At 37.4% G+C, this 22,501-nt stretch overlaps 1 protein-coding gene across 1 annotated transcript in view; it reads left to right on the top strand.

The window, feature by feature from the left end:
* The window catches only part of SPMAP2L (sperm microtubule associated protein 2 like), an 88,251-nt gene that overhangs the window by 47,856 nt on the left and 17,894 nt on the right, over positions 1–22,501 (top strand). Inside the window, exons 6-7 of the mRNA XM_023737305.1 lie at positions 2,258–2,386; positions 10,782–10,919. Coding sequence (XP_023593073.1) covers positions 2,258–2,386; positions 10,782–10,919 — 267 coding nt within the window. The remainder of the gene's footprint in view (positions 1–2,257; positions 2,387–10,781; positions 10,920–22,501) is intronic.

The following is a 22,501-nucleotide window of genomic DNA, read 5'->3' as shown; positions in this document are numbered from 1 at the left end:
ACTAGTTTCTTCTCTGAGACTTTGGTTTCCTTCTTTCTCTTTTGCTCCTGACAAGTAGAGACCAATTGTTGTATCTTAGATGGCTGCTCACAAGCTTTTAAGACCCCAGATGCTACTCACCTAACTAGGATGTAGAACATGAACTTTGTGAACTACATTATGCCAGTTGACTGAGTTGTCCCATGAGACTAAAGTCCTAAGCTTTCAAACCCAGAAAACCAATCTCCCAAGGTGTTTGGTTATATCTGAGAAGTATCAGTAACTGTGTCCTCTGTGAATATATATACATTCACACACATATCTGTGCAGCATACACATATGGATACTTCTATCTGTGCACACATATGGACTCACTTGTACCTGCTCATACACATATATGCCTATACACCTACATATGTGACCATACACTCATTTTTTTGGTTATTGTTGGTGTTATTGCCAAATTATGTGTCATATTCTTTAGCACACGTATCCTTTTCTCTTGTGTGCTTCTTAGTGACATCATTTATGTTGGTCAAACTGTGCTCATTGCACCCCACCGCTCTTTAGAGAGCATATTTACTGTCTTTCCCATAACCATTCTCCCTACCCTGGTCCTTGTCAGGTGTCGCCTAAACCTCTGCCTTCTCTCTGTGGTCATTCTCTCCTTTCTAATCTCTGTTGCACATCACCATCAGGAGAATCCCCAGTTTTCACCATTTGTTCATTCATTCACCAAACCATTATTGAATGCCTATCGTATATAGCACTACACTATGTAAGGGGAAGTTTCCAAAAGATTAAGACATGATGCTCCCCTGGAAGAATATATAGTCTAGGCTGGAGAGGCAGATACTCTTTGTCAAAATTGTGGAGGGTCTTGTAAGCCACAGTAAGGAGTTTGATTTTCATTCTAAAAACAATAGAAACCTTCAGAGGGTCTTAATCTTAAACCCAGGTCACTTGATCAGATTTAGGTTTAGAAAGATCATCCTGGCAGCAATGTGGAGATGGTGGGGTTGGTACAAGAGAAATAGCAACAGGATGAGGAGAAATGGACAGATTTGAGAAATATTTAGGAAACAGAATGAGCAGAATGTAGGAGGTGGTGACATTAATTGATTAATATTTCTAGTAATGAGTCTGGCTGATACCTAAAGAGCAGAGAAGGAAAGATTATATCCAAAATATAGACAAAGTTAAAAACAAAACTGTGACCGTCTAAAGGGACAGACTCAATTAGTCGGCAGATTCAGTTATGAGGAAAATCAGTTTACTGAGGTACCATTTTCTTACTTCTTGACCAAGCCTTCAAAGTCTTCTTCCACCCTCTCCACCCATTCCAGCAATGTTAGTTAATCACTTCCAAGCATAACTTTCTGGTTCAGCCCAAACTTGTCTTGCTTAGACTTGATTATTCCCATCTTCCACCGTTACCCCCACATGGAATGTTGCTCATCTCAGTCTGTGCCTTTTACTTTCTTACATGAAGCCTTTTCATGTTAATCCTGCACTGATTTCTCCTCTTCTCTTCACCTTGTGCACAGTAGTCATACCTATTTCACAGAGCTGTTGAGATGATGAAATTAACTGAAGTCTGTAAAGTACTTAACACAGGGTTTGGTGGTGCAAACGGTTAACATGCTTGACTGCTAGCCAAAAAGTTGGACGTTTCAGTCCATCCAGAGGTACCTCAGAAGAAAGGCCTGGCAATCTACTTCTGAAAAATCAGCCATTGAAAATCCTGTGGGGTGGGGGTGGGGGTGGGGGGAAACAAGAAAAAAAAAAAAGAAAATCTTATGGAGCATAGTTCTACTCTGACACATATGGGGTCACCATGAGTTGGAGTCAACTTAATGGTAACTTGTTTAAGTATTCTACGAATGATAGCTATTAATATTATTCTGTTACTGTTTCATTTTCTGACTACCAGGTATGGGGTTTCACCCAAAGTGGGAACACAATACATATTGTTGGCATGCCCATTTTATGCCTACCTGGCTGAGAAATTACAATGTTGATTACATGATGGCAGAAACAGAACTATCTCTAACAGGTTCTGTTTTGGTCACCATGTTTTAAGACAGTAGATAAATCATTCTTATTTTAACTTCCATAAATGTTTTATCCATTCCTGATGCCTGAAGACTGTAAAATTCTGTAATTGAGATAGTTCTTGTGGAGAAGTAAAATTAGGATAGAAGCAATCAAGAGCCATTTCTAACATGTTCATTAGCAATGAATTTTTTTACCATTTTATTCTTCTGCTTTTTAACAGAATTCTGTTCTGGGGAAATCAAGATCCTATTCGTCCTATTTCCCAGAGTGCTTTGAAGGCTCAACTGACCAAAAGACTTGAGCACCTTGCTCAGCCCAAAAAAGTCTCCCGCCGATATGTACCTAACAGGTTAGAGTTTGTGTTATTGGGTTACTTTATTGGGAGTACAAAGGGCAAATGAACACAGAGACCAGCTCTTTTATCTAAAGGGCATAAATTGATCAATCTGTCATCAAATTTTATTGAGAATTAGGGATTCCATATCTGTTTTCAATCTGAGGCCACAGCAAAAATTTCCAGAGCAAGATCTAATACTTAACTATTACAGACTTGTAGTATCCCTTATTATAACATTTTGACTTACTAGTTTTCTGGTTTTTTAATAAAGTTAGAGTGTTAAGAAAACACCTCTTACCAGAAGAACTAGATGATGCCCGGCTACCAATACCAACCGCTCTGATTGGGATCACAGTAGAAGGTCCTGGACAGAGTGGGAGAAAAATGTAGAACAAAATTCAAATTCATGAAAAAAGACTGGTGGAACCCCCAAGACTATGGCCCTTAGACACCCTTCAAACCTGGAACTGAACCCACTCCCAGAGATCACCTTTCAGCTAAACAATAGACATACCTATAAAGTGAACAGTAACACTGATGAGGAATGTGCTTCTCAGAACAATCAACCATATGAGATCAAAAGGGCAGCGTTTGCCCAAAAACAAAGTTCAGAAAGCAGGAAGGGGCAGGAAAGATGGATGAATGGAAATGGGGAACTCAGGGAGGAAGTGGGTAGAGTGCTGTCACATCGAGGGGATTGCAAATAATGTCACAAAACAAAATGTGTATAAATTGTTGAATGGAAAACTAATTTGCTCTGTAAACTTTCACCCAAACCACAATAAAATGTTCAAAAGAAAATACCTCTTCAAGGAACTATCAAGGAATTCTACAGAAGGTATTATTTCTTTTTTAAAAATAATTTATTTTATATTTTTGGTGTTGTTAAAAATATATACAGCAAAACATGCACCAACTCAACAATTTCTACATGTACAATTCATTGACATTGATTACATTCAAGTTGTGCACTCATTCCCACCCTCCTTTTCCGAATTACTCTTCCACCATTAACGTAAACTCACTGCCCTCTAAGCTTTCTATCTAAACTTTCGAGCTGCTGTTGTCAGTTTGATCCCATATAGATAGTACCAAAACAAACGAAAAAACAACCTGTTGCTGTCAATTCGATTCCAACTCATAGCAACAGGGGCATATTACCCGGTAAGCAGAGTAAGCACAGGCTTTCTTGTGCTTACTTAAGGCGTAGTGACAAATTTGACATGGGTTTCACCACATCTTTGTGAAATTGTCAGGATTGTAAATTTGAAAAGAGGCTTTGATTCTGTATGAAGGTGCTTTGGCATTGGGAGAGAGACAGATGCCCTAGAAGCAGAAACTTTGATGTGAAAAACTGTGAAACTGTTCACCACAGATGATCTGGTAAACAAGGTAAGCACTGTGCTTACCTTGCCTAGTGGATAATCCGCCACTGCGTACTGATGCTATAGGACGGAGTAGAACTGTCCCATAGGGTATCCAAGACTGTAATTTTTACAGAAGCAGACTGCCACATCTTTCTCCCGTGGAGCGCCAGGTGAGTTTGAACTGCCGAATTTTCCGTTAGCAGCCGACTGCTTAACCACAGCACCACCAGGGCTCCTTCATATAGATAGTTGTTGTTGTTAGATGCTGTCGAGTCGGTTCGGACTCATACCAACCTTATGTACAACAGAACGAAACACTACCCAGTCCTGCATCATCCTCAAAATCATTGCTGTATTTGAACTCATTGTTGCAGCCACTGTGTCAGTTCATCTCATTGAAGGTCTTCCTGTTTTTTGCTGACCCTCTACCTTACAAGCATGATGTCCTTTTCCAGAGACTGGTTTCTCCTGATAACATGTCCAAAGTACATGAGACAAGATATCACCATCCTTGCTTCTAAGGAGCATTCTGGCTGTACTTCTTCCAAGACAGATTTGTTCGTTCTTCTGGAAGTTCGTGGTATACTCAATATTCTTCGCCAATACCCTAGTTCAGTTGCATCACTTCTTCTTTGGTCTTCTGTATTCATTGTCCAGCTTTTGCATGGATATGAGACTACTGAAATCACCATGGCTTGTGTCAAGTGCACCTTAGTCCTCAAAGTGACGTCTTTGCTTTTTAACACTTTAAAGAGGTCTTTTGCAGCAGGTTTGCCCAGTGCAATGCATCATTTGATTTCTTGATTGCTGCTTCCATGGGCATTGATTGTGGATCCAAGTAAAAGGAAATCCTTGGCAACTTCATTGTTTTCTGTGTTTATCATGATGTTGCTTATTGGTCTAGTTGTGAAGACTTTTTTTTTTCTTTGTGTTGAGGTGTAATTCATACTGAAGCTGTAGTCTTTTTTAAAAAAAATTGTGCTTTAGATGAAAGTTTACAGCTCAAGTTAATTTCTCATACCAAAATTTATACACATGTTGTTATGTGACATTAGTTGCAATGCCTGTAATGTGGCAGCACACTTCCCCTTTCTACCCTGGGTTTCTTGTGTCCGTTCAATCAGTTCCCGTCCCTTCCTGCCTTCTCATCCTGCCTCCGGACAGGAGCCGCCCATTTGGTCTCGTGTATTTGCTTGAACTAAGAAGCACACTCTTCACAAGTATTATTTTATGTTTTATAGTCCAGTCTAATCTTTGTCTGAAGAGTGGACTTCGGGAATGGTTTTAATTCTGGGTTAACAGAGTGTCCGGGGGCCGTGACTTCGGGGGTTCTTCCAGTCTCAGTCACAGCATTAAGTCTGGTCTTTTTATTTGAGTTCTGCTCCATACTTTTCTCCTGCTCCGTCAGGGACTCTTTGTTGTGTTCCCTGTCAGGACGATCATTGATGGTATTCAGGCACCATCTGGTTCTTCTCTTCTCAGGCTGATGGAATCTTTGGTTTATGTGACCCTTTTGTCTCTTGGGTTAATATTTTTCTTGTGTCGTTGGTGTTCTTCATTCTCCTTTGCTCCCAGTGGTTGGGACAAATTGATGCATCTTAGATGGCCACTGGCAAACTTTTAAGACCCCAGATGCCACTCACCAAAGTCGGATGCAGAACATTTTCTTAATAAACTTTGTTATGCCAGTTGACCTAGATGTCCCCTAAAACCATGGTCCCCAGACCCCCGCCCCAGCTACTCTGTCCCTCGAAGTGTTCGGTTGTGTTCAGGAACCTTCTTAGCTTTTGCTGTAGTACAGTTGTGCTGACTTCTTCTGTATTGTATGTTGTCCTTCCCTTTACCTAAGATGATTCTTGTCTACTATCTAGTTAGCGAATTCCCCTCTTCCTCCCTCCCCGTCCTCAAAACCATCAAAGAATGTTTTCATCTATGTTTAAGTCTTTTGTTGAGTTCTTATAATAGTGGTCTCATACAATATTTGTCCTTTTTAACGAACTAATTTCACTCAGCATAATGCCCTCCAGATTCATCCATGTCATGAGATATTTTGAGGATTCATCATTGTTGTTTATCGTTGCATAGTATTCCATTGTGTGTATTTACCATAATTTGTTTACCATTCATCTGTTGACAGGCACCTAGGTTGTTTCCATCTTCTTGCTATTGTGAACAGTGCTGCAAAGAACATAGGTGTGCATATATCTGTTCATGTGATGGCTCTTATTTCTCTAGGATATATTCCAAGGAGTGGGATTGCTGGATCCTATGGTACTTCTATTTCTAGTTTTTTAAGAAAGCACCAAATTGATTTCCAAAGTGATTGTACCATTTTACATTCCCACCAGCAGTGCATAAGTGTTCCAGTCTCTCCACAACCTCTCCAACATTTATTATTTTGTGTTTTTTGGATTAGTGCCCACCTTGTTGGGGTGAGATGGTATGTTAATTGTAGTTTTGATTTGAAGTTCTCTAATGGCTAATGATTGTGAGCATTTCCTCATGTATCTGTTAGCCTCCTGAATGTCTTCTTTGGTGAAGTGTCTGTTCATATCCTTTGCCCATTTTTTAATTGGGTTATTTGTCTTTTTGTTGTTGAGGTGTTACAGTATCTTGTAGATTTTAGAGATTAGACCCTGATCGGATACGCTGTAGCCAAAATTTTTTCCCAGTCTGTAGGTTCGCTTTTTACTCGTTCGGTGAAGTCTTTTGATGAGCATAAGTATTTGATTTTTAGGAGCTCCCAGTTATCTAATTTCTCTTCTGGTGTTTGTGCATTGTTAGTTATGGTTTGTATTCTGTTTCTGCCATGTATTAGGGCTCCTAGTGTTGTCCTTGTTTTTCTTCCATGATCTTTATCGTTTTAGATTTTATATTTAGGTCTTTGATCCATTTAGAGTTAGTTTTTTGTACATGGTATGAGGTTTGGGTCTTGTTTCATTTTTTTGCAAGTGGATATCCAATTATGCCAGCACCATTTGTTAAAGAGACTGTCCTTTCCCCATTTAATGGACTTTTGGCCTTTGTCAAATATCAGCTGCTCATAGGTAGATGAATTTACATCTGGGTTCTCAATTCTGTTCCATTGACCTATGTAACTGTTGAATCAGTACCAGGCTGTCGTGACTACCATGGCGTTATAATAGGTTTTAAAATCAGGTAGTGTGATGTCTTCCACTTTGTTCTTCTTCAGTGATGCTTTACTTATCCTGGGCCTCTTCCCTTTTCATATGAAGTTGGTGATTTGTTTTTCCATCTCATTAAAAAATGCCATTGGAATTTGGATCGGGATTGCATTGTATCTGTAGATCACTTTGGGTAGAATAGACATGTTCACAACATTGAGTCTTTCCATCCATGAGCATGGTATGTTTTTCCATTTATGTAGGTCTCTTTTGGTTTCTTGCAGTAGTGTCTTGTAGTTTTCTTTGTATAGGTCTTTTACATCTCTAGTTAGGTTTATTCCCAAGTTATTTTATCTTCTTGGGGACTTTTGTAAATGGTGTTGATTCGGTGATTTCCTCTTGGAAGTTCTGTTTGTTGGTGTAGAGGAATCCAACTTTTTTGTGTATGTTTATCTTGTATCATGATACTTTCCTGAAATCTTCTATTAGTTCCAGTAGTTTTCTTGTGGATTCTTTGGGGTTTTCTGTGTATAAGATCATATCATCTGCAAATAGGGATACTTTTACTTCTTCCTTAACAATTTGGATGGCCTTTATTTCTTTTTCTAGCCTAACTGCTCTGTCTAGGACCTCTAGCACAATGTTGAATAAGAGTGGTGATAAAGGGCATCCTGGTCTGGTTCCCGTTCTCAAGGGGAATGCTTTCACACTCTCTCCATTTAGGATGTTGTTGGCTGTTGGCTTTGTATAAATGCCCTTTATTATGTTGAGGAATTTCCCTTCTATTCCTATTTTGCTGAGAGTTTTTATCATGAATGGGCGCTGCTCTTTGTCAAATGTCTTTTCTGCATCAATTGATAAGATCATGTGGTTCTTGTCTTTTATTTATGTGCTGGATTACATTGATTGTTTTTTCTAATGTGGAGCGCTCCCTGCATACCTGGTATGAATCCTACTTGGTCATGATGAATTTTTTTTTTTTTGATATGTTGTTGAATTCTATTGGCTAGAATTTTTGTTGAGAATTTTTGCATCTATATTCATGAGGGATATTGGTCTGTAATTTTCTTTTTGGTGTGTGTGATATCTTTACCTGGCTTTGATGTCAGGGTTATGCTGGCTTCGTAGAATGAGTTTGGGAGTATTCCCTCTTTTTCTATGCTCTGAAATACCTTTAGTAGTAGTGGTGTGAACTCTTCTCTGAAAGTTTGGTAGAATTCTCCAGTGAAGCTGTCAGGGCCAGGGCTTTTTGTTGTTGTTGTTGGGAGTTGTTTTATTACCTCTTCAATCTCTTCTTTTGTTATAGGTTTTTATAGGTGTTCTACCTCTGTTTGTGTTAGTTTAGGTAGGTAGTGTGTTTCTAGAAATTTGTCCATTTCTTCTAGGTTTTCAAATTTGTTGGAGTACAATTTTCATAGTATTCTGTTATGATCCTTTTAATTTCAGTTGGTCTGTTGTGATATCATCCATCTCACTTCTTATTTGGGTTATTTGCTTCCATGCCAGCACCATTTGATAAAGAGACTGTCCCCATCTCTGTCTCTATATTTGTGCATTTAGTCTGTTTCCATTCATACCTAATTATTGATAGGTATGAGTTTAGTGCTGTCATTATGATTTTTTTTTTTTTGTGGTTTTGAGAGTTTCTTTTTTCCACTTATTTTTCTGTGCTGAGTCATTTTTCTTTATGTATTTTCTTTTCATCTTTTTCATTATTATTGATTTTGTATTTGCTGAGTCTTTATATTTTTCTTCTTTTTTATGTTGATGGGTAAATTTGTTAGTTTCCTTTGTGGTTATCTTAAAATTTACCTCTATTTTTCTAAGTTTAAACCAGTCTTTTATTTCTTTATATTGCCTTAACTTCCTCTCCATATGAAAGTTCTGTGACTACACTATTTAGTCCCTCTTTTTTGTTTTAATGCAATCAACATTTACATATTGATGTCTCTATTTCCCTATTTTCAGTGTTGTAGCTTTGACTTATTTTTGTGACTTCCCTATCTGAGTTGATACCTGATTGTTCTGTCGTGTTTTCTAGTCTTGAGTTGTTATCTGGTATTGTTGGTTCTCTAGCTGGAGGACTTCCTTTACTATTTCTTCTAATTTTGGTTTTGTTTTCACAGCTTCCATTACCTTCTGTTTATCTGGAAATGCCCTAATTTCGCCTTCTTATTTGAGAGACAGTTTTGCCAGATATATAATTCTTGGATGGCAATTTTTTTCCTTCAAGGCTTTATATATGTCAACCCATTGCCTTCTTCCTGCATGGTTTCTGCTGAGTAGTCTGAGCTTAGTCTTATTGACTCTCCTTTGTGGGTGACTTTCTTTTATCTGTAGTCACTCTTAAAATCTCTCCCATATCTTTGGTTTTGGCAAGTTTGATTGTAATACGTCTTGGTGACTTTGTTTTGAAATCTACCCTGTGTAGGTTTCAGTGAGCTTCTTGGATATATATCTTCTCATCTTTCATAATATCTTGGAAGTTTTCTGCCAGCAAATCTCCAACAATTCTCTCTGTATTTTCTGTTATCCTCCCCGATTCTGGTATTCCAATCACTTGTAGGTTATTCCTGTTGATAGAGTTCCACATAATTCTTAGGGTTTCTTCATTTTTTTAAATTCTTTTATCTGACTTTTCCTCCAATAAATTGGTGTCAAATGCTTTTTCTTCAATATCACAAATTCTGACTTCCATTGCCTTAATTCTGTTCCCATGACTTCCTATCAAGTTGTCTAATTCTGAAATTTTATTGTTAATCTTTTAGATTTCTTTTTACTGTCTCCCTATGGATTCTAGCAGCCTGTTAAATTTGTCATTCTGATCTGGTATAGTTTTCCTGAATTCTTCTATTGCTATGTCTGTGTGTCCCTTGGCTTGGTCTGAGTTTTGCATGATCTCCTTCTTGATCTCTTGAAGAGCTCTGTATATTAGTCTTTTGAATGCTATCTCCAGTAATTCCAAGATCTTCTCTTCCTCTGGAAGGTTTCCTGGTTCTTTGTTTTGGTCGGTTGCTGGAGCCATCTTGATCTGCTTCTTTATGTGATTTGATATTGACTGTTGTCTCTGAGCCATCAATAAGTTGTTATATTTACTTATTGTATGTTTTCTTACTGTGTCCTGGCTTTTTGTTTTGTTTTGTTCTGATATGCCCAAATAGGCTGGGTGTGTGATTTACGTTGGTTATTGGCATCTTTGAAGCTTTCATGTCCTGTCACCTGTTGGTTAGAGCTGCTAGTATGTGTGTGAGCCCAGGAGTCTGTTTACTTTTTTTGTGTGGATTCAGCTCAGGTGTCCAGGTCATCGGTCACTGAGTGCATGGCCCAGGCTCTCACCTACAGTCCTAGACGGGCAAGGCTATGCAGGAGTGATTGGAGAAGGCACAAGTATTTGACTGCAGTAGGGGACTTTGTACTGAGCAAGGTAGGGGTCTGATGGCTGCTCTTATTCTCTGGCCTGGAAGGGGAAGGAGGGGGGCCCCATTCATTTGCACAAATCTTTAGGTGTAATCTGAAAGTTTTAAAATAATAAAACTTACCTCAATGATTCAGGGAATTCCAAGGGTGATCTCTCAGGAAACAAGGGGAATTACCTACAGTCACATTCTTTGCATTAGATAAACTCTGATCTAGTTTATGGTTAACAATTGTCTTTGTCTCAGAAAGGGTGTTTGCAAAAACTTAATCACCGTGCAAAACCAGTTTGCAAAAATCTAGGCCTCAGGTACCTTATTATTAACAGCTGTAATTATCTCTAAAGCAATTAATTTCTCCTCATAGGAAAAATAGCTCAGCAGTAAAGAGGTAAACTATCATACCTGCTCCCCTAGGGCTGGAGAGCAAAGTTGGAAGATCCTGTAATAATTTGAATTCATGCTTATCTCATGCACTTCTTTTATCATCCACAATTTGCAGGTCTCTATATTACTACAGCTGTGGGAGAGAGTCTGTAATCTGGAAGATCCCTTCTCCTAGACTATTTAGCCAACCCTCCAAAAGGATCCAGAAGTTGGCACAGCCCAAGAGATGCAAGGAAGACTATCTAAGAAATAGGTAGGGCATCTTGAGAATTTCAATAGCCCAATTTGGCTAAATGTCACAATATTGTTTTCCTTTTTTTAGGGTGCACAATTTCATGAGCTAAAAGTCAATTTGTGTTTCAAAGCATCAGTTAACAAATAAAATAATTGTTGCAGTTGTACGTAATCAGAAGATCTTCGTCAATAATTATATTTAACTCAAATTGTGGTAAAGCTAAAATTGACACCAAACCTTACAATTGCAGCCAATTGGAAGGAAATATGCAAATGAACATCACAGGTTTTTGCAATTTCTAGAACTTGATGTTGCTCTCTTATGTCTCTGTGACTTTGCAGATGCTCTTTTTTTTGCTTTGAATGCTAAATTCCTCTTTGTCTTTAAAAAGAAAGCTTAGTCGATACCATCCGTACATGAATTGACATTGTAATGTGGTTGGTGGAAAAGCAAATTCAGAGTTAGGCTGTGTTATTGGAAGTATAGTATACAATTATGGGGGAGGTGATAGCTCCTCTGTATGCTGCATTAGCCACAACAATTAGGAGTGTCATGTCCATTTACAGATGTTATACCTTAAGAAACAAATAGTAAATTTGAGAGTATTCAGAAAGAGGTGAATGAGATGTTGAGGCTTCTGGAAACTATGTTATAAGGAAAACAGTTAAGAAAAATGACCTGTTTAACTTAGACAAAGGACCAGGGAAGCTGTGACAGCTGTATTCAGATGTTTACAGGGTTGACATCTGAAAGAGAAAGAGGAAGTAGATGTGAAGTTACTTGATATTGATCCTAGGACTAGAAGTAGAACAAGTAGTTTATAGGGCAGCAGATGTCAACCAAGTGTAGGAAAATCTTCCTGACTAGCTATACAGTAATAGGAACAATTATCTAGACAAGTGAGCCCCCATCTCTACCCCAGGCTCTGAAAGTGTTCAAGCAGAGGCTGAATTGATGGCTTTCCATGAATTTTAGGAAAAATTCCTGCATTCAGAGAGAGGTTAGACAGGACAACTTGGGTCTTTTATCTCAGAATCCAGTGAAAGGAGGCCCATTTCCTCCCACACAGTTTCTTCATTTGCTTATTCATCTATCAATTTATTCAACAAAATCTGCTAATTTGGTTACCACATACATATAAATTTGGTAATTATGTATCTATATTTATAAATAGAGGAATATTTCATTTATCTGTCATCACTTTTTGAGAGACCCGCATTTGACGTTTCATATACATGAAACCTGCTTGAGTGCTAAAGCTTTTGGTGTTTTTAAAAGTATGTTTCCCTGCTTAATAAACAATCTATTCTGCTACTGAAAATACACAAACCTTTTGTCATTGGCTCAAGATCTTTATTATAATATCAACTATTATATAATACTTTAATACAGAAAACCTCTCAGGAGGTATTTAAGTGCAAAGCACAGTCTCCTTAGGCTAGTCTGACTGTGTGCTTTCAAATTATGAGATATCGTCTTCTCATAGTTAACAGTCTCTAATTAGCCTTTTTGGAGCCCTGGTGGTGCAGTGATTAAGAGCTCGGCTGCTAACCATAAAGGTCAGGAGTTTGAATCCACCAGCCGCTCTTTGGAAACCCTATGGGGCCGTTCTACTCTGTCCTATAGTGTCACTATGAGTCGGAATCAACTTGATGGCAACAGGTTTGGTTTTTTTTTTGTAACCAGCTTTTTTTAAAAAAAAAATCTTCTATGCGTTAGAAACACATAACTAAACTTTTAGAGTTGTGTGGAGGAAAAAAGCAAATAAGTGCTTAGTGAAGACACAAAGGGCTTTCCAATGAATGTAACATATGAACTTGGACTATATGACATCTTCTTTAGCTGATCTGTGTCCCTATTTTTTTTTTTTTTTGGCCTACAGCTCTTGTTTGGAGATGTATTCTGGATGATTTTTTTTTTTACCTATAGGTAAAATATAGGTTCAGCATGCCTATGTCTGTAACTGTGCATATTAATTTCAAGAGTTGGTATTTCTCTCTACTCAGAAACCTTTCATTTGGTATTAGAAGATCATAGTAGAGGATTTAAGGTAGTTATTACTCATAGCTCTTTATTTTCTGAGTTTAGAAATAGATACAGAAATCAGTTAGGGATTAAAATAGAAACAATATTGCTGGTAGAGCTGGACTGGGCAATGCAGCTTGAATCTGTGACCACACTGTTCTTTCTAATACTTCTTCCCTGAATCGGATTGACACCCAGTCAGAGAGTGTTCAAATCTTGCCCCAATGAGTTCACCTATTATTTGTCAGCTGGAGCAGAGGAAAGAACTTGTGTATCCTGAGGGCAGGAGGCTCCAAAGGAGAGAAAGGCAGACTTCAGGGGAATGGTGACCTTCAGCTCCTTATCCCCAAACTATAGAGAAATATGGTTCAATGGGAATGAGGCTTTCATGTTTCCACCAATCAGATAAACCAGTTCTTCTTGAATAGAGAGGGATAGGTAAGGGGATAACAGAGGGGCTAAGAGGGCTACTCTAGTGGAATGACAGGAAAATATGAGGACATGAAAATTCTATTCTTTCAAATAATACCTTCAATAATGCAAACGGAAGGTTGGGACAATCCCATACTATATTACCACAGTTCTAACACAAGTTGCCCTTTCAGGCAAGTTCCCATGTCAATGTCTTGGACCATTTATATATCAATTTAAAAAGCTATTGGTAAGTTTTAAATATCTATTTTTTTCATACTGTTTTGAAAGTAGATATGAGGCTTCTGGGGCAGGGACAAATTATTTATTACTTAATTATAGCAGTAACTATGCCATTTCCCCCACATCTCAATTTCTCCTTCCAGGGCAACATGAGAACCAGATGTCACCTTACACATACCAGAGTCTGCACTGTAGGCAAAACCCGTTGCCACTGAGTCAATGCTGATTCTTAGTGACCCTACAGGACAGAGTGGAACTGCCGCATAGGGTTCCAGGGAGTAATGGTAGATTTGAACTGCTGACCTTTTGGTTAGCAGCCATAGCTCTTAACCCCTGCACCACCAGGGCCCTCAAAATAAGAATTTGGGAACTTACTTAGGAGAGGGACTGTTATCCTCTATCCTCTTCGAAGAGAGGGGAGAAACTTTTGCTTCCTAGTACAAAATAAATCTCTTTAGAAAGAGAAGGGGAAGGGTTTTGGTTTCTTAGCCTTTCGAATGTAAAGAAATGTCTGCAGTGGGGAGATAAGATAAAGAGCTCAGAGTTTGCTAGCTGGGATGTCTCTACTTCCTAGGTCTTATCTCCCCTTGAAATGTAAACAGTATCTTCAGGGAATTAAATCTCTCTGAGTGGTCTCTCACTATCTAATTACCTTTTAATTTCCAAGTCTTGTCTGTTGACTCAGGGTTCAGTAAAATTTACCCAGAAATCCCTAACCATGCAGAAACATAAAAATATTCACTCCCTCACAGCTATGTATCACTGGTTACTTAGAAACTGTGTCAAGCTTATGTGACATTCCAAACGTTCCAGCTAGTTTTGTATAAATAAAGAGTTCTTCTAAAATACAGTATCTCTAGGTCAAATACCATTTACATTCAAAACATGTGTCTGGGAAAGCCATAGCAATTAGGCTAACAAAATAAAACAAAGCAAAACAAAAAAGCAGATGATAGTGTTATGAAGAGGCTTTTTGAGAAGTCATCTAAATGGAATCATACAGAATGTGTTCTTTAATTTCTGAGTAGCATTCCATTGGATGTACCACAGTTTCTTTCTCCATTTATGCACTGAAAGACATTTGAGTTGTTTACAGTTTTTGGCAGTTATGAGTAGAGTTTCTGTAAGCATTCATGTATAGATTTTTATGTGACCATAGTGTTCATTTCTCTAGGGTAAATAGCCAGAAATGTGATTTTTAAGAAATTGCCAAACTCTTTTCAGAGTGATGGTACCATTTTTTATTTTAGCCTTGTGGCACAGTGGTTAAGAGCTTGGCTGCTAACCAAAAGGTCGGCAGTTCAAATCCACCAGCCGCTCCTTGGAAACCCTATAGGGCAGTTCTACTCTGTCCTGTAGGGTCGCTATGATGGAACTGACTTGATGGCAATGAGTTAATGGGTGTGTAATGCTATCTCATCATGATTTTAATTTGCATTTCCTTTACAGGTAATGATATTGGGCAAAGTTTTTTATGTGTATATTTTCAGTCTGTCAGTCTCTTTGGTGAAGTATTTATTGAATTCTTTTGCTCATTCTTTAATTATGTTACTTGTTATCTTGCTTTTGTTTTTTGACAGTTCTTTATGTATTTTGGGTATGAATACTCTGTCATTCGTGGGATTTGAAAATATTTTTCCCCAGTCTATGGCTTGTCTTATCATTCTCTTAGTAGCATATTTCACTATTTAATTTTTTAAAAGCTTTTAATTTTAAAGAAGTCCAATGAACAATTTTTTCCTTTTATGATCATGCTTTTGGTGCCTTGTTTAAGAATGCTTTATTTAACCCCAGGTCATAAAAAGCTTCTCCCATGTTTTCTTCTAAAAGTTTTAAGTTGATTTTTATATACAGTATAAGATTCAGGTCGATGTTATTATTATTATTATTGGCATATGGATATCCAATTGTTCTGGCTGCATTTGTTGAAAAGACTATACTTTCTCCATTGAATTGCTTTTGTTATTTGTTGAAAATCATTTGGCCATATTTGTGTGGGTCTATTTCTGGCCTCTACTCTGTTAAAATGAGCTATGTGATGTGTCTGTACCTTCAGAAATACCACACTGTCTTGATCAGTGTATCTTTATAAACCAAAACACCAAACTTGTTGCTGTTGAGTTGATTCTGACTCATAGCAACCCTATAGGACAGACAAAAACTGTCCCTTAGAGTTTCCAAGGAGTGGCAGGGGGATTCGAACTGCTGACCTTTTGGTTAGCAGCCAAGCTCAAGTATGATACTCCAACTTTATTATTCTTTTCAAAATTGTTCTGGGTATTCTAGTTTGATTGCCTTTCCATTTAAATTTTGAAATCAGCTTGTCAACATCTATAAAAAAAGTCCTCCTGGAATTTTTATTAGAACTACATTAAATCTATAGATCAATTTGGTAACAGTTGACACCTTTACTACGTTTAGTCTTCCAATCCATAAACTTGGTCTCTCCATTTATTTAGGTCTTCTTTGATTTCTTTAATCAGAGGTTTGTAGTTTTCAGCATACAAATACTTAACGTTTGGAAATTTTTTCAAAGATTTATGCAAAAGTGTTTCTTTTTTGGGGGGAGCTATTGTAAATATTATTATTTAAATGTTGATTTCCAATTGTACATTGTTAGTGTATAGAAATATGATTGATTTTTGTGTGTTGATTTTGTATTGTGGGATCCTTCTAAACTTACTTATTAGTTCTTGGAATCTTTTGTATATTCCTTGAGATATTCTGCATAAACATTCAGGTGGTCTGTGAATGAGGATAGTTTTACTACTTCCTTTCCAATCTGTATACATTTTATACCCTTTTCTTGCTTTATTGAATAGGCTAAGGCTTCCAGTACAATGTTGAATAGGAGTGAAGACAGTGGACATTCTTACTTTGTGCCCACTGTTAGGGGGAAGGCATTAATCTTTTACCATTGAGTATGACGTTAAACCAAACCAAAAACCAAACCCGTTGCCGTGAAGTCGATTCTGACTCTTAGCGACCCTATAGGACAGAGTGGAACTGTCTCATAAGGTTTCCAAGGGGCGGCTGGTGGATTCAAACTGCCGACCGCTTGGTTAGCAGTTGAGCACTTAACAACTGCGCCACCAGGGCTCTGAGTATGACATTAGTTGTAGGTATTTTATAGATGCCCTCTATCAGGTTGAAGAAGTTTCCTTCTATTTTTGTATTGTAGAAAGTTTTTTTTTTTTTTAAATCAAGAATGGATGTTGAATTTTGTGAAATGCTTTTTCTGCATCAATTGATATGATCATATGGCCTTTTTTCTTCTTTAGACTGATACTATGATGGATTACTGTCTTAGTCATCTAGTGCTGCTCTAACAGAAATACCACAAGTGGATGGCTTTAACAAAGAGAAATGTATTTTCCCACTCTAGTAAGCTACAAGTCCAAATTCAGGGCGTCAGCTCTAAGCGTTGGTCTTCCCTTGTTCTGGGAGCATCTCAGCGCAGGAACCTCAAGTCCAAAGGATACGCTCTGCTCCCAGCACTGCTTTCTTGGTGGGAAATATCTCTCTGCTTGCTTCTGTTTCCTTTTGTCTCTTGTAAGATAAAAAAGGTGGTACAGGCCACACCCTAGGGAAACTCCCTTTACATTGGATCAGGGAGATGACCTTAGTAAGGGTGTTATACAATTCCACCCTAATCCTCTTTAACATCAAATTACAATCACAAAATGGAGGACAGCTGCACAATACTGGGAATCATGGCCCAGCCAAATTGATACACACATTTTTGGGGAGACATAATTCAATCCATGACAATTACCTTGATTGATTTTCAAATATTGAACTATTCTTGCATCCCTGGAATAAACTTCACTTGATCATAGTATATTATTCTTTTTAAATATTGGTAGATATAATTTACTATGTTTTTTATTATGGTAAATTATAGAAAACAAAACATTTGCTATTTTGACCATTTTTACAGGTACAATTCAGTGACATTAATTATCTTCACCATGTTGTGTAACCATTACCGCTATCCATTTCCAATTTTTTTTCTCACCATTAATAGAAACTCAATTTCCCTTAAGCAATAATTCCCTCTCTTCCCTTCCTACCCATCCCTAGTAACCACTAATAAACTTTGGCTGCTATACATTTGCCTATTCTAGATATTTCATGTAAGTGGGATCATACAGTATTTGTCCTTTTGTGTTGAACTTATTTCACTCAGCATAATGTTTTCAAAGTACATCCACACTGTAGCATGTATCAAACCTCATTTCTCTTTATGGCTGTATAAAAAAACAAAACAAAACAAAAACCAAACCAGTTACTGTTGAGTCGGTTCCAGCTCATGGTGACGCCATGTGTGTCAGTGTAGAACTGAGCTCCACAGAGTATTCAAGGCTGTGACCTTCTGGAAGCAGATTACCATGCCTTTCTTCCAAGATACATCTGGGCTGCCAACTTTTGGTTAGTAGTTGAACACTTAACTGTTTCAGCCACTCAGGAATCCAACAATTCCACTCCTAGGTATATACCCAAAAGGCTTGAAAGCAGGGACTCAAATAGATAGTTGTACACCAATGTTCATTGCAGCATTATTCACAATAGCCAAAAGGTGGAAACAACCCAAGTGTCCATCGCCAGGTGAATGGAAAAATAAAATTTGGTACGTATATTTTATTTGTATTAGTCACCATACTTTATTCAATCTGTATGTTGAGCAAATAATCCAAGAAGCTGGACTATATGAAGAAGAATACCTCATCAGAATTGGAGGAATAGTCATTAACAATCTGCAATGTGCAGATGACACAACCTTGCTTGCCAAAAATGAAGAGGACTTAAAGAACTTACTGATGAAGATCAAAGACTACAGCCTAGGTTACACCTCAACATAAAGAAAACAGAAATGCTCACAACTGGACCAATAAGCAACATCATGATAAACGGAGAAAATATTGAAGTTGCCAAGGATTTCCTTTTATTTGGATCCACAATCAATGCCCATGGAAGCAGCAGTCAAGAAATCAAGTGATGATTGTATTGGATGAATCTGCTGCAAAAAACCTCTTTAAAATGTTAAAAAGCAACAATGACACTTTGAGAACTAAGGTGCGCCTGACCCAAACCATGGTATTTTCAATTGCCCCATATGCATGGGAAAGCTGGACAATGAATAAGGAAGACTGAAGAAGAATTCATGCATTTGAATTATGGTATTGGTGAAGAATATTGAGTATACCATGGACTGCCAAAAGAATGAACAAATCTGTCTCGGAAGAAATACAGCCAGGATGCTCCTTAGAAGTGAGGATGTCGAGACTTCATCTCACATATTTTGGACATCTTATCAGGAGGGACCAGTCCCTGGAGAAGGACATCATGCTTGGTAAAGTAGAGGGTTACCAAAAGAGAAGAAATCCCTCAACAAGATAGATTGACACGGCGGCTGCAACAATGGACTCAAACATAGCCATGATTGTGTGGATGGCACAGGACCGGGGAACATTTTGTTCTGTTATACGTAGGGTCACTATATGTTGATGGTACTTAACAACAGCAACAACTAGTAAATGTTAGAGTTTAGCAATGAACAAAATTAGTAAAAAATCTCCATCCTCAGAGAGCTTTCTTTCTGGTGGGAGGAAAAAGACAACAAATAAAATAAGTACATAAAAATTATAGTATGTTAGGCAGTAAGTGCTACAGAAAAAAATAAAGTTCAGTTAGTGAATGGGAGTGGGGACTGGGAAGAAGTTGGAATTTTCTTTTTAAATTTATTGTGGTAAAATATATCTTAGTTATCTAGTGCTGCTATAACAGAAATCCCACAAGTGATGGCTTTAACAAACAGGAATTTATTCTCTCACAGTCTAGGAGGCTAGAAGTCTGAATTCAGGGTGCTAGCTCCAGGGGAAGGCTTTCTCTTTCTGTCAACTCTAGAGGAAGATCCTTATCATCAATCTTCCCCAGTAGAGGAGCTTCTTAGTGCAGGGATCCCAGGTCCAAAAGATGGGCTATTCTCCTGACTTTTTCTTGTGTCTTGGTGGTGTGAGGTCTCCCTCCCACCCCCCACCATCTCTCTGCTTGCTTCTCTCTTTTATATCTCAAAAGAGATAGGCTTAAAACACAACCTAATCTTGTAAATTGGGTCCTGCCTCATTAACATAACTGCTGCTAATCCTACCTTATTAACATCGTAGAGACAGGATTTACAACACATAGAGAAATCACATCAGATGATAAAATGGTGGACAATCACACAATACTGGGAATCATGACCTAGCCAAGTTGACAGATATTTTTTCGGGACACAATTCAATCCATAACAAATATCTATATGTATAACACAAAATTTGCAATTTTAACCATTTTTAAGTGTACACATCAGTGGCATTAATTACATCCATAATGCTGTGCAACCATAACCAACATCTATTTCCAAAACTTTTTTATCACCCCAAAAAGAAACTCTGTACCCATTAAACAATAACTCTTCCCTCTTCCCTCCTCTTCTAGTCCCTGGTAACTTCTAATCTACTTTCTGTCTCCATGAATTTGCCTATTCTGGGTATTTCATATAAGTGGAATTACATAATATTTGTCCTTTGGTGTCTGGCTTGTATTACTTAGAATATTGTTTTCAAGGTTCATCCATATTGTGATTTATATCAATATTTCATTCCTTTATATGGTTGAATAATATTCCATTGTATCTATGAAACACTCCACCGAGCAGCCGCAGAATACACATTCGTCTCTAGTCCATGTTGAATATTCTCTAGGATAGACCATATGTTAGATAGACCATATGTTAGGTCATAAAACAAGTCTTAACAAATTTAAATGGATTGAAATCATACAAAGTGTGTTCTCTGACCACAATGAGATAAAATTAGAAACCGATAGCAGAAGGAAATTTGGAAAATTCAAAAATTTGTAAAACTATACACACGCCTAAACAACCAATGAGTCAAAGAAGAAGTCCTAAAGGAAATTAGAAAATACCTTGTGATGATTAAAAATGAAAACAAGACACACCAAAACTTATGGGATGCAGCTAAAACAGTGCTTAGAGGGAAATTTATAGCTGTAAATGCCTATATTAAAAAAGAAGAAAGATCTCAAATTACAACCAAATCTTCTATCTTAAGAAAACAGAAGAGTAAAGTAACCAAAACAAGTAAAAGGAAGAAGAAAATAAGAATAAAAGTAGAAATAAATGAAATAGAATAAATTAAAAAACAATAGAGACAATCAATAAAACTAGATAGCTTCTTTGTAAAGATCAGCAAAACTGATAAAACTTTAGGTAGACTGACCAAGAAAAATAGAGAGAAAACTCAAATCAGTATAATCAGAAATAAAAGAGGGGACGTTACCATTGCTTACAAATAAAAAGGACTGTAAGGGACTACTATTATGTAAGGCCAAGAAATTAGGTAACCTAGATGGAATGGACAAATTCCTAGAAAGGCACAAACTACTTAAATTAACACAAGAAGAAATAGAATTGGTTGACAGTTCTTAACCACTGTGCCACCAGTGCTCTATATATTTGATAAGGGACTAGAATTCGGAATATATATAAAGAATTTGTAAAACTTTACATTAAAAGACAAATAATCCAATCTTTAAAAGTAAAAAGGATTTGAATGGACATCTCTCCAAAGAAGACAAATAAATGGCCAATAAACACATTAAAAAGTGCTCAACATCATTAGTCATCCTGGAAATGAAAATTAAAACCACAATGTGATACCACTTCACATCTACTAAGATGAGAAAACACACACAGACACACATACACACAAGATGCATGTGGAAAATGTGTTGGTGCGGTGTGGAGAAATTGGAACACTCATATATTGCTGATGGGAAGGTAATATGGTGCAGCTGCTGTGGCCATTCCTCAAAATGTTAAACTATGAGTTACCATATGACCCAGAAATTCCACTTCTAAGTATATATCCAAGAGAATTGAAAACATATGGTCACACAAAACTTGTACACGAATGTTCATTGCAGCATTATTCATAATAGGTGGAAACAACCGAAATGTCCATCAGTGGATGAATGGATAAACAAAATGAACAAATGTAGTATATCCATACCATGAAATATTATTTAGCCATAAAAAGAAATGAAATACCGATATACGAACCTTGCAAACAGTATGCTAAGTGAAAGCATCCAGACACAAAGACCACATATTGTATGATTACATTTATTTGAAATTTCTAGAACAGGCAAATCCATAAAGACAGAAGGCAAATTAGTGGGTTGCCAGGGGCTGGGGTAGGGAGGAATAGGGGAGCGGCTGCTAATGTGTACGGGGTTTCTTTCTGGGTGATGAAATGCTCTGCAATTAGATTGTGGTGATGGTTACACAACTTTGTGAATATTCTAATACTGGATTGTACTCTTTAAAAAGGGTGGATTTTAAGTTATGTAAATTATATCTCAATTCAAAACAAAACAAAACTAAGCTAATAGACTACCCCTAGAGAGTAATCATATATTTCTGTGGAAAAACTTTTTTCCATGTTAGGCTTGTTGGTTTGTTGGTTGATGGGTAGTTTTTGGTGAGGGATGGGAATATGTGGAGAATAGCCTATGAAAATTGGCCAAGTGACTAGGAGTTATGGCCTGCACTGTCTCAAACCACACGGCAGAAGTGACTGGCCATCACAGAGTGATCCTTGGTGGTAACTGAAATTTTTACCTTAGGGTTTCAATATGAGTTTTTGGTAGAAAGTGAGGTGTTTTTCATACTGCAGGTCACAGACTGTCAATGGGTCATGAAATCAATTTAGTGGTTTGCAATCAATTTTTTTTTAAATATTTTATTGTACTTCAGGTGAAGGCTTACAGAACAAATAGTTTCTCATGAAACAGTAGTACACATGTTTCATGACATTGGTTAACAACCCTACAACATATTAACCCTCTAAATT

This window comes from Trichechus manatus, unplaced genomic scaffold (genome assembly GCF_000243295.1).
Source record: "Trichechus manatus latirostris isolate Lorelei unplaced genomic scaffold, TriManLat1.0 scaffold00101, whole genome shotgun sequence".
Lineage (NCBI taxonomy): Eukaryota > Metazoa > Chordata > Mammalia > Sirenia > Trichechidae > Trichechus > Trichechus manatus.
This window is presented reverse-complemented; position numbering and strand designations above follow the sequence as displayed.